The sequence below is a fragment of the Stegastes partitus genome, unplaced genomic scaffold (assembly GCF_000690725.1).
Source record: "Stegastes partitus isolate 25-593 unplaced genomic scaffold, Stegastes_partitus-1.0.2 Scaffold1038, whole genome shotgun sequence".
In the NCBI taxonomy this organism is placed as follows: Eukaryota; Metazoa; Chordata; class Actinopteri; family Pomacentridae; genus Stegastes; species Stegastes partitus.
In genome coordinates, this window is record NW_007578769.1 from 398,672 (window position 1) to 410,409 (window position 11,738).

At 41.2% G+C, this 11,738-nt stretch overlaps 1 protein-coding gene across 1 annotated transcript; it reads right to left on the minus strand.

The window, feature by feature from the left end:
- Positions 1-4,268: 4,268 nt before the first annotated feature.
- Positions 4,269-11,452, minus strand: LOC103367349 (glial fibrillary acidic protein). Its single transcript, XM_008295349.1, has 9 exons — positions 10,932-11,452; positions 8,485-8,545; positions 8,291-8,386; positions 8,020-8,181; positions 7,789-7,914; positions 5,818-6,038; positions 5,689-5,732; positions 4,536-4,618; positions 4,269-4,310 (listed from the first exon to the last, which is right to left on the minus strand). The coding sequence occupies exons 1-9, from the start codon at positions 11,450-11,452 to the stop codon at positions 4,269-4,271; spliced, it is 1,356 nt and encodes a 451-aa protein (XP_008293571.1).
- Positions 11,453-11,738: the final 286 nt, after the last annotated feature.

The window sequence follows — 11,738 nt, forward strand, 5'->3', positions numbered from 1 at the left end:
AAATATATTCAGTTCTCTGTCACATAAAAGAAACAAAAGAAGCAAATCCTATTAGTTTAGAAGCTTGAATAAGGTATTGTTGCGCAGTTTTGGCTGAAAGATGAAATAAAAGGTTATTAGATTATCAAAAAGCTGCCGATTATTCTCTTTATTAACCAAACTGAGTAGAGCAGGAAGGAATTGCTTGGTCTAAATAGTCCTGTAATGCAAATCCACCCGATAACCAGAGTTCACAGAAGTGCTGGGTTTTTTCTTGTCTTCTATACATGATACATACATTCATGACAGCTTTTGTCACTTCTCACCTGCTATGGAAAGATAATGCACTTAAAAATGCACATCTCATTCACCTTTCGCCCCTTCCCGGACCTGTGGAAAAGGACTAGACGGGAAACAGCTAGACGTCAGGCCCTGAGAGCTTTATCTACTTGGAATTCCTTCAGCTCAGGGTCGCCTTCGGTGCAGACCTGAGACCCTCCATTCCTCTGATAAGAGCTGGGCAAAACAGATACATGCTGTACTGTGCACACACTCAGTTACTGAGGCACGCTTCAGTACACACAGCACTCATCTTACCAAGAGGAAAATTAGAAGAAAACAGTGGAAAAACTATTTATCTACTGAGGCATAGTGTGAAAGTGAAAACAATGTTCATCTCCATATCTGGTATTAGTCAGCTACCACAGACTTCCATGTTGGGTCATGAAAAGCATTCATAACTTCATTTACGCAAATGTTCACTTTGGCAAACAACAACAGTGAATAGATGCATTTTTAGGAGCCATATTAAGAAGGTTTTCTCATGCTTTCATTTCTTTCCTGATAAATAGGCAAGCATCAGATAGAAAAAAAAAAAAAACACAAGACAAACAAAAGAGAAGGAGCAACAGATTAAACACATTTAAGGAGTTTGAATACTGTTAGTCGATTTTTTTCTTGCTTCTCTTCACTCTAAAGCAGCAATAAAACGTTTATTTGAAGCAAGAAGTGTTAAATCTTTTTCTATTAAATTGTAGTCTGAGCCTCCAACTTTGAAATATTTTTCACATTGTATCTGATTGCACAGGAACACTGTGTGAAGCCGCACAGACAGACAGACAGCAACACCTGATAAAGTGTGTTCAGTCAGCTCAAGCTCAAATAAACGAAAGAGAAGTTCCTACTTTTTTTTTTTTTTTTTTAGAGTTAAGGAACCAAAAATGAGTCAGCGACTGAAACAACTTGTAAAATATCTATATTTTAATGTAATCACACAGTTCAGTAAACTTTTATGAATGAAAATCAGATTTTTGACAGACTCATATCGTGTTTTTGCACTCTGTTCAGAGGTTGCCTTGTTCAGGTCTCCAATGACCTACTGCTAACCTCAGCTGTAGGTCTTTGCTGTGCTTTGATTTAATCTCATTTTAACATTAACTTCTTTAGTGATGTGGCCCTGCAATGTTTTGCTTCTTACTTTTCAAACAGATCCTTCTAAGAAGAAACTGGTGAAACATCTTCTTAAGGTGCCACCTGCGGAGTTCTTCAGGGCTCGATTCTGGGTCCTTTTTACTTGTCATTTATTTACTGTAATTCAGACATTTTCTTAGTAAATATAATGCCCATTGCCATTCTAGCTTTAGAAATAACACTGATTGTTTTGTCTGGTTTTGTCCCATTAGCCACCTATGTTAAAAAAAGAGACCTGAAATCTCAAAGTGCTTTTTGATTCATGCTTCTCCTTTAATGCTTCGGTGTAAAAATCTTTGAAAGTTCATCTAAGTTTTGAATGTGTTTTCAGAGGTCCAGCCTCTTTCCAAATTCTCTTACGTACAAAGTTCCCTGTTGGTGTTTTGCTGCACAGTGTTTATGCGCTTTGCTGCCGTGAATCAACACGAACAGTAAACACTTGATTTGTCATTTGTCATACTGACCTACATTAAACTTTGGAACATACCTTTGAACAGAATGATGACTGTAAATTTTGTCTGTCATCACTAACAATGGGAACCACTTCAGCAAAGCATCTCTTCATGACCAGTATAAGCAGGAGGAATGATTTCAGCAAGAAAATACGATTTCTTTGTGCATATTAACACCTGGATACCATTTAAAGACGCAAATCTGTCCTTTAAACACTTGACTAAGTCAAACTGAAGTAAGCAAGAAGTAGACTTCTTGTAAACTTGTGCTCAGGTGCTCGAGTGGAGGATTTAGTGCATCTCAAGCAGCACTATTTTTGGTCACAAATGATTTCTCTGCCTGAATATACAGTAACGTGGCTCATAATAAGCCATGATGTTACATGAAGTGAACCCATCTGCTGAGCGGCATGGCCAGCCTGAAGGGCAGCAACAATCAGCTATGATGAATAGTGTCTGTCTCCTCCTGTCAGCCCTCAAATAGCCTGAAGCCAATTGTCAGCATATATAGCAGTCAGTTCACAGAGATGAGTGCTGATACAATTTGTGTCATATTTGAATCAGAGCCAAAAGAAACATGAACTAATGAACCAGCACAAACAAAACAAGATCATGTTCAGCAAACAAAATGCTTTATTGTTGTTAAGTTAACATGACATCAGAGCAGGTAGTCAAAACTAATGTTATATTCACATCTTCCAAAAAATTCTATCTAGCATTGACATTCAAAAAAACAAGACAACAGTGAATACAAGAGAGTGCTGTGTGTTATAAAGAGAAATTGGGGTTGAGCTAAGAGTGAGGGTAGAAGGTGGGAGGCACGAATCACATGGTGTCCTTGGCGACAAGCACAGACACAGCCAGCTTTGGCGTAGTGGCGCTCTCATTAGTGGCACTGCCTGTCAGCACAGTTTCACTCAGAGGGGCTTCCAGCAAAAGTCAGGGGGGGCTTAGATTATAGTGTTTGAGCTGTGACGTCCGTCCATCCTTCCAGGCTCCTTCGTTTGTCACTCCAACGCCCTACCCGTCTAAACAAAGCAGTGCATCGCGGTGGGATTTGGTTGGAAGTCACCACGGCGCTCTTGTGTCTGTCTTTTTGCTGTCAGGAAAACACTAGAGAAAGTGGTTTTTTGAGACAAGAGAAGCTGGAGGGTAAAGGTCGCATCAGCTTCTGTCTGTCCCTATCATCTCTGTCAGATGTGCCGGCATGCCCTGACACATCCTGATGTCAAACATTATGATGTCTTTATCAGGCTGTGTTTAAGAGACACAGGATTGAGGTAAAATGATGGAAGAAACTTTAAAGACCTTATACACCTATTGTACATTTGTTTTTACTTAGTTTGGCTGATTAGAAGGCAAGTTACACTTTTTACAGGGTGTATGACTATGGAAACACTGTAGAAGTCAACATGATCATCAGAAATGGTGCCAATTATTGGCAAAGAAATCACACACTGTTGAAGTAAAAAGTGAAGGAGATGAATTTCTGTAATTTTAAGTGAAACTGTGCATTTTTAACTCCAAAAGTCATACCTTAATTACACTTTTAGTTTTATTAGTCTAATGTTAAAATAATAATGTACTGCACCTGCCTGGATCTTATATGTTGCACAGGTCATTTCTTTATTTTCCTCCTGCTTTTGCAGCACTAACAGTTAGGTTGAGATAAAATGACTCCCACATCAGTACAAAAACGATATCAGCAAGCTCCACCCGAGAGCTGAGACTGACTGAGAACACCTGTGCACATGTGCAGGACACACAGGCACTGGCAACAAAGGAAGGAAATGTTCAAATAGCACCAGACAAAGGGTTAAAAATCAGCTTCGATCCACTTGTCGATCCACCAAAAGCCGCTGTAACATACACATATCTCCCATTCTTCACCTAAATCCAATTCCGATGCCTGCAAACTCCCTCCTGTGCGCCACATTTCACGTACACATGATCACACGTCAACCTCCACCACGCTACATATTAGTTTAACTCGATCACTACATTTCAAGGCCTCTTCTATGGCAGCTAATCGGAATCAGTGCTAAAAAAAAAAAAACAATCTGCTCTGACAGCCCAAGTTATTATTAAAAACAGGTTACCAATAATTTCTGGTTATTTAGGCTATTTAGCTGTACAAAAAGCTAAACTGGGATGTTTTTGGCAGAAGTTCTAAGTGTGTTTGATGGTTATGTTGTGAATAGCCATCAGGTGATGATAAATGGAGAGAAAAATTATATGATCAATTGGATAGGTAGCTTTGGGGTTTGAAATCCATAAAAAAGAAGAAAGGAAACAATTAATAGCCAATAAAAATCACTATCCCCAGATGGTGACCGGAGACATGATGGTGGAGTTGCTCTGAAAACTTCAAGGAAGGTCTTTGTGTTCAGTGGTTGATTCCTTAATGATCTGAAAAGAGAAGAGATTTCAGTTAGAAATAGGGGGAAAAAATTAACAGATCTCTGCTGGGGGTTTTGTGTGAGTTGCATGAGGCATCAGGTGTGCTGAGCCTCAGTGAAAGAGTGTGAAAACCTGCAGGAGGGTTCAACATTGCCCTCCAGAGGGAATGACTAAGAGGTGCAATGTGCAGATTAAACTGTTTCAGATTCATACTGGCGGCGTTAATGCACATACCTCCCCATCTCTGGTCTCCACGGTTCGAACCAGGATGCTCCTCTTCACATGGGCCTCTGGGGTTTTAGTGTCCAGATTAGTCTCTAAGCAATAAATGAAGGAGAAAGAAGGGATGTTTAGTGCAGCCCAAACAATGAGAAACCGTTAACTTCTTTTCAAAAGTGTTTTTTTCCCCCTTTTTTCTCTGCCTTAAAGTATAATTACACAAAACATTACCAAGATGATTACAGAGAAGTGACCCTCTGATCTATCAAATCCACATTGGGTTTGGATTTTCTGTCATTTTTATAACAATACACAGTGTGACAAAAGAAAACACGATCACATGATTCAGCAGTCACACAGTAATGAAGTGCATCATGGAGTTGCCCAACATCTCAACACTGCAATCTTTATTTTCACAGATGGGTTTCTGGCTTCAGTCAAGTGCCCTCCGTCACAGAATGAACCTTGAGCAAAGGACTAACTCCGAGTTCTTGGCTAATTTGGGAAAAGCTCCAGCAGAAACCCTTTCCATGCTGAAGGATGTGTACGAGGAGCAAACATTGTCCTGTATGTGTGTCTCAGACATCGTCAGTGGTCCTGACCTTCATCTTTGCCCCTTAGTACCTTACAACAAAGGCTCAGGTGTGATTTTGGACAACAGAACAAATTAATTCAGTTGGTCAGGATAGGTTTTCCAACCAGGAGTTACTTTTCGAATCTAATCAGTCCCCTCTTTCACAGATCTGCAGGTAGGCATTTAAGTTTTTATTCTAGACTACTGCAACTCTGTACTTAGGTCTACTTGTATCAGAAACTTATTTAGTATTTTATATCTGTTGAACTTGTTGTCTAGTTGCCTGTTTTGGTCCATTCTATGTTTCGGTTCTTAAAATATTGTACAGAACTTTGGCCTACAGTTGTTGTTTCAAAATGTGCTATAAAAAAGCTTGACTTGATTTTAGGATGTGTTCACAGTCTCCAGAAGATGAGTCCTAATGTTTGTCATCACTGCTCCAATGTATTGTTGTCGTGGCACATTTAGATGAAAATGTATTCTATTTTACGAACAAACATTGTTCATCTGTATCTTTTGAAGTTTGAGCATCAAAAAAGCAAAAACTGTTAAATCAACTAAGGGAGGAAAATATGAGTTCAGTTTGATGCTGACCTCTAAACTGCAGGTTGGAAAAGCTCTGAACCGGAATAGTGATCCTGCAGGAAAAGAAAGGAAAAATCAGTTTAACACTCACTTGATTCATTACTTTAGTCAAATCCAGTCATGTTTTCCAACCCTCACCTGCTCTCCTCTCCCTCCAGCAGCTTCCTATAGGTGGCGATCTCAATGTCCAGAGCCAGTTTGACATTGAGGAGGTCCTGGTACTCCTGCAGGTGTCTCGCCATCTCCTCCTTCAGCGCCTGGATCTCCTCCTCCAGGTGGCTCACCGTATCCTGGTAACCGGCCGTTTCCATGGCGCAGCGGTCCTCCATCTCCCGCAGCTGGCGTTCCAGAGACTCGTTCTCAAGGAGAAGAGAGAAGAAAACATGATGAACTCTGCTGCTTAAAGTCATTTGGTTTTATTATAATCCTAGGAGTTTCACTAAAAACCACCTGGACTTCTTTTTTAGGCTCTTGAAGATGTTTCACCTCTCATCTAAGAAGCTTCTTCATTTAGAACTGACTGATGGAGAGTCTCAGGTGTATGTAGTCAACTAAAACTGTCACGGCTAATAGCCGTAAATTAAACACCCAAGACTCAAACACCTCGAGGTGTGGATGGTTGTGAAGCTGCCTGGTCAGAGGTGACTCAAGATGTTAATGGTGGTCAAACTTCCATCTCAACACTGCGTTACAGGTGCTTAATAATTGCTGTTGTCCTCCCTAAAATAGTTTTTACTGTCATTGCCACCAAACCAGTTATTCACAGCATCACAAAGTCATGTCAGATTGTGTTTGAAAAGCTTACATTTTACTAAGTAATATGGTAAAAACAGATATTTGCTAAGTTAACACTAAAAGTTACTATGTATAGTTCTTGTATTATAAATTGCGATTTTTTTTCCTTTACACTAATATGCTCTCCTCAGAGAGACAAATGCACGATTGTCTCAAATGAACAAAATATTTATCAGGGTAATCCAACTTTATTTCCAAACCAAAAGCAAAATGTTTTTGACTGGGAAAGTCAGTCACGTGATCTCAGTCATGGGAATATCTAAAACATGCAGGATTGCGGCCCTCGAGGACCGGATGTCGACACCCCTGGTGTAAATACTCTCAAATTAAAGGACAAGTGTGTAGCATGAACTGACAGAGAACAATGGAAGATGCAGGATTGTATACACACAGAGATCTAATTAGGGAAACAATGAGATTAACAAGACACAGGTGAAATGAATCAAGAAGGGAGGGAAAAATAGACAAAGGGAGGCAGTAAAAACACAAGTGATGCACAAAGAAAGGTGTTTTCACAGTAGAATAGTAAGTAAACAGAACTGAAACCAAAGACACTACAGAGTAACTACGGTGATCTACAGGTTTTCTGTCGTCGTTTTTTCCAATTTGATTTTGTTTCTTCATATTTTTGCTTCTTTGATAATAAGGATTCCAGCTCCCTTGCTGTTTCTTCTGCATAAAAGTCTGACTCTCAATTTGTAGAAATTTGGTTTCCAAACTTACAACACAAATTGGTTTGCCAGCACCATTAACCACTGATTCCTCTTCTCTCTTCTTTGTTGGTGCCACAAAACTAAAGCTACCACTTCAACACAAAAACATGAAAGATCTCTCCAGTGTTTGTTTGTTTTATCCATTCTGGGCTACCGTAGAAACATGGCAGAATCCATGGAAGAAGACTCACTCACATACATGTGAAAACTTCATACGAAGCTCACAATAACACAGCGATGTATACTAATGCAATTAAAGAATTTCTGCTGATAGATCCCCTTTAATCCTACACACTGGTCATTTAAAGCTTTTTAGAGTCAGCACTTCAGCTACAGAGTTGCTGTTTAACTTCAAAACTAACGTGCTAGAAAACAAAGCCAGCAAAACCAAAACACAATGTTGTAAAGAGTTTTAAATGCAGTGAAATATTTTAGAGCCAAAGTTCATTTTATAATAAGTTCAAGTTTAATGTTCCTTATAGAAAATACGACCATCTCAGCTGACTGAAGAAGGAGAGAGACAACAAGGACTGGTCACTGATTATTACTCAGTACATTGACAGATTTTCACATCGTGCTTTCTGTGGTTTGATGGACTTACTGTGCCTCGGAGAGCCTCCAGGTCGCAGGTCACCACTTGGATCTGACGCCGATATTCGTTGGCCTCCTGCTTGGCCTGGCGCAGGGCTTCTGCGTTTCGATTGGCTGCATCTGTCAGGTCAGAAAACTGTGCGCAAAAACATACAACAGCTTGTTTACACGTCTAAGGTTCATTATTTTCTTATTTGTTATATAGTCTATTCATCTTTATATCTTAATAGAATTCTCGGACCTTGGACCGGTACCATTCCTCCGTCTCCTGCATGTTTGAGGAGGCCATGGTTTCATACTGGACCCTGATGTCTCTCAGAGCAGCAGTCAGGTCTGGTTTGGACACATCCAGGTCAACGTGGACCTGCTGGGCCAGGATCTGCTCCTGCAGCTCTCGCAGCTCCTGAAAGGAAAAAAATTACAATTTACACGAATTACACAGACGTAAATATACTAAAAGTTGCCTCACTATTTCTCATCTTTCCCCTCCTACTTTCAGTTTTTATTCTTACCTCCTCATGAATTTTCTTCAGGAAGTTTATCTCATCCTGCAGGGCATCGATCTTCCTCTCTAACTGGACACGATTTAGAGCCGCCTCATCCACATCCTGTGCAAAGAAGGCGTCACACAGAGGGATGAGATCGGACAGTCGGACATATTGAATGCTTAAATTATTTAGTTTGTGATTCTTGGGAGCAGAATTACCTGTCTGAAGCTGTTCAAATTGTTCTCTGCGTCCTGGCGGAGGGAAACCTCGTCTTGCAATCTGGGTCCAAAAAGGAGAAAAGATGACAAGCAAAAATATCACAAAGCTGCTTATTTCTCCTCAATTATTCAAGAAAAACATGCTTGTTTAAGTGCATTTGCTCTAGTAAAGCAACACCTTCATCACTGCCACAATTTCTTTTCAAAGTTCTTAATAATTTCCAGTTAGGCCATCGTATATATGAATTCTTTTCCTGCTAGCTCCTTCATAGTTAACCGGTAGGAGCAAGCACACAGTTTTCTGCAATTCAAATGAGACTTTTCTATAATAAGGACTCATACTGTGAGCTCTGAAAACATATTTTAAACATTTTCCTCAGACTGTTACTGTGAGCTCCAGAGCTGCTCCCCGTGCTGCAGAGAACGAGCGGGGCTCAGCTGAAAGGGCAGCTTACGCATCATTACACATTCACTCCAATCTAACAGCCAGAGGCCTTTCCCACGGGATGGAGTTCACACACACAAGTATAAAAAAGATCCATGTAAGCACAGCGTCATCCACAGACAGACACCACCCTACAATCCATCTGCCCTACACACACAGAAAGACGTGGAAATATAAACGCTCAGACTTGGGGTAACATCTGTACAGCTTCACGCGGAGTTTGCTGAATCAAAGTGCTTCGAGGGGAGCAGCAGAAATCACAAAGGTGACCTCTGACCCTCTCAGCCGCGTCCATCGCTATTCACTCTGCGTTCTTTCAGAGGACCAGCAGCTGCAATCAGAGGAGTCTGGAGTAGGTTTGTTCACCCTCTGAGACTTTCAATCACTCACTCTCAACACTACAATTAAATTACAGATTCACACCACGAGGGGATAAAAAAAAAAAAAGAAAAGAAAAAAGCTTGATATGTGACAGCAGTGAATCAGTGTTTTTGGTAAAACAGGGGACAAGAGAACATCTGCCTGGCTGTCTGCTCCCCTTTTGTGGAGAGCTGCCATTGTGTTTGCCTCATTCCTCCACACTCGCTCAATGGCGGCGAGGGGTTCAGTCAGGATCAAGTTTGTAAAGAGGGATCCAGGAGCAAAGCTCAGGCAGAGCACAGCGGTCTGCATTCCAACGAATCACAAACAAAACCCGATCTGCATATAAATGCATGTGTAATTAAAAAAAGAAAACTGGATAAAAAACCTTCCACCTATGCAAAGAGTCTGACTTATTTTGTGCCAAGATACATAAAATCTAGTCAGAATGAATTTGTTTTCCTTGTGCTGTAAACCCAGAGCAGCCAGCAACACTAAACCAAAGGTAAGTTAAGCAAAATCTGCTGTCTACACATTTGTGTGCAAACTCTGACAGTACAATTAAGTTTAATGCATCAGATGTATTCTGAGTGCTTTCAAAGAAAAGCAAAGACTCCAAATAATCTTGCACACGTACTCCAAGAAGAAATTCAGAGCTTAATGAAAGCACATACAGAAGAGTTTCTTCCTCCTCCCTTTTCTTAATTCACTTAAAAAAAAAATTTAAAAAAGTCAGGTTATAGTAAGAGACTCTTTAGGTTTGGTTTGTAACAGTATACAAAGTTTATGCAGACTGTTTCAGTGACATACAGCTGTAAATGTCAGTTCTGTCATTAGCAAGTCCAAGCAACTAAAACAACATATTTAATTTCATTGTACATATATATATATGTGTGTGCGTGTGTGTGTGTGTGTGTGTGTGTGTACACACGCACACATAATTTTATAAAACTTGACAAAGAGTAAACAAGAGACACAAAGGGGTGGTACGACTGTGATCATCCACCCATAGGAGTCCCGCCCTGTTTACTCCTACACTCTAAGAAGGAATACAAGGCACCTATTGCCAGCATGTGATCAAATGCTTGTGGGCAAGAGAAAATGTCTTATTTATTGATCTAAATAAACCACTTTAAGTTGCAAAAATAATTTTGATGGCTTTAGTTGACATAAACAATGTTGGTAATTGCATCAACTTAACACAAATTTCTACATGAGTCGATTTCAAACTTAATTCAAGTTGAGGTAACTTAATATAATTGGCTTAATGAAATCATTTGTCTTCACCTTGAGGTCACGATTTTAAGCCCCCTCTCCTACATAGTTCACATTGAAGCAACTTAAATTTATCAACCTGAGAATGAAGTTGAAAACACTTGAAAAATTCCTTTAAATAACAAGAAAATAGTTGTTGGATCAATTTAATCTTTATGAATAATCAACTGAAAAACTTTTTTTGTTGTTGTTTATGTTACTTATCATTAAGTAAGTGGTAGTTAAAAATTCTTTTTATTGTAAAGGACGAGGTAATTCCCCTTATTCTTTGTAGTTTGTTGCTTGAACATAATTTCATTAGAAGTTGTCACAACTCAGAAAGATAGATTTTTGTTCTTGAGCCCAAGCGTTGTTCTTTAGAGTGTACCTCTGCTTCAGCGTGGCCACATCTGCAGCCAGGTTGTCCCTCTCGATCTCCAGCCGAGCCCTGCCGGCGGTGAGGCCGTCCACCTGCCTCCTCAGCTCCCTCAGCTCCTCCTGGTAGATGTCCCCCAGGCGGCTGGGCTCCTTCCCCTTCAGCTGGTTCAGCTCCGCCACCAGCACCTTGTTCTGCTGCTCCAGCAGGCGAACCTTCTCGATGTAACTGGCGAAGCGGTCATTCAGGCCCATCATCTCCATCTTCTCATTGGTGCGAGTTTCCTTGAACTGGGCCTTCATCAGAGAGTCGGCTGAGAAGTCCAGCCGATCAGCGGGGCTCCCCAGCAGCAGGGCCGTGCTGGTGGAGCCCAGGGAGATCCTGGATATGGGGCTGGAGTGGGTGAGGTTGCGAGGGGTGCCATGCCAGGAGAGGCGGCTGGAAGAAAGGCCACCGACTCGGACTGCTGTGCTGCTCGAGCCCTGGGGCCCGAACCGCTTTCTGTAGGAGGACTGGACTCTCTGACTCTCCATGATGGGGAATGAAGCTCGCTCGGGGCACAAACGGGGCTTTTATAGAGGCAGCCAAACCCCCCAAGTCCAAGGCAGAGAGGCCACAGGGTGGGGCAGGGAGAATGGAGGGTGGCAGGCGGTGAATGGGACAAAAAAGGGAGAGCGAAGGGGTGGTTTACATGACACTCAGAAAGCTGTGTGCCAGGGATTGTCTGTGCTCGTCCACTCAACTACAAATGTCTCTTGGCTTTCTCCCTCTCCTCTCCCCCCGCTCTCCTCCCCTTCTCCCCCAGCCTCTGACTCACTC

What these genes read in the sequence shown, in the direction of transcription:
- LOC103367349 (XM_008295349.1), bottom strand. Translation starts at nt 11,452, where the DNA reads ATGGAGAGTCAGAGAGTCCAGTCCTCCTACAGAAAGCGGTTCGGGCCC. An exon ending in TGAAGAAAATTCATGAGGAG is followed by an intron (nt 8,182 to 8,290) that starts GTAAGAATAAAA and finishes TTTTCCTTTCAG; the next exon opens with GAGCTGCGAGAGCTGCAGGA. An exon ending in CTGGAGGGAGAGGAGAGCAG is followed by an intron (nt 5,733 to 5,817) that starts GTGAGGGTTGGA and finishes CTTTTCCTGCAG; the next exon opens with GATCACTATTCCGGTTCAGA.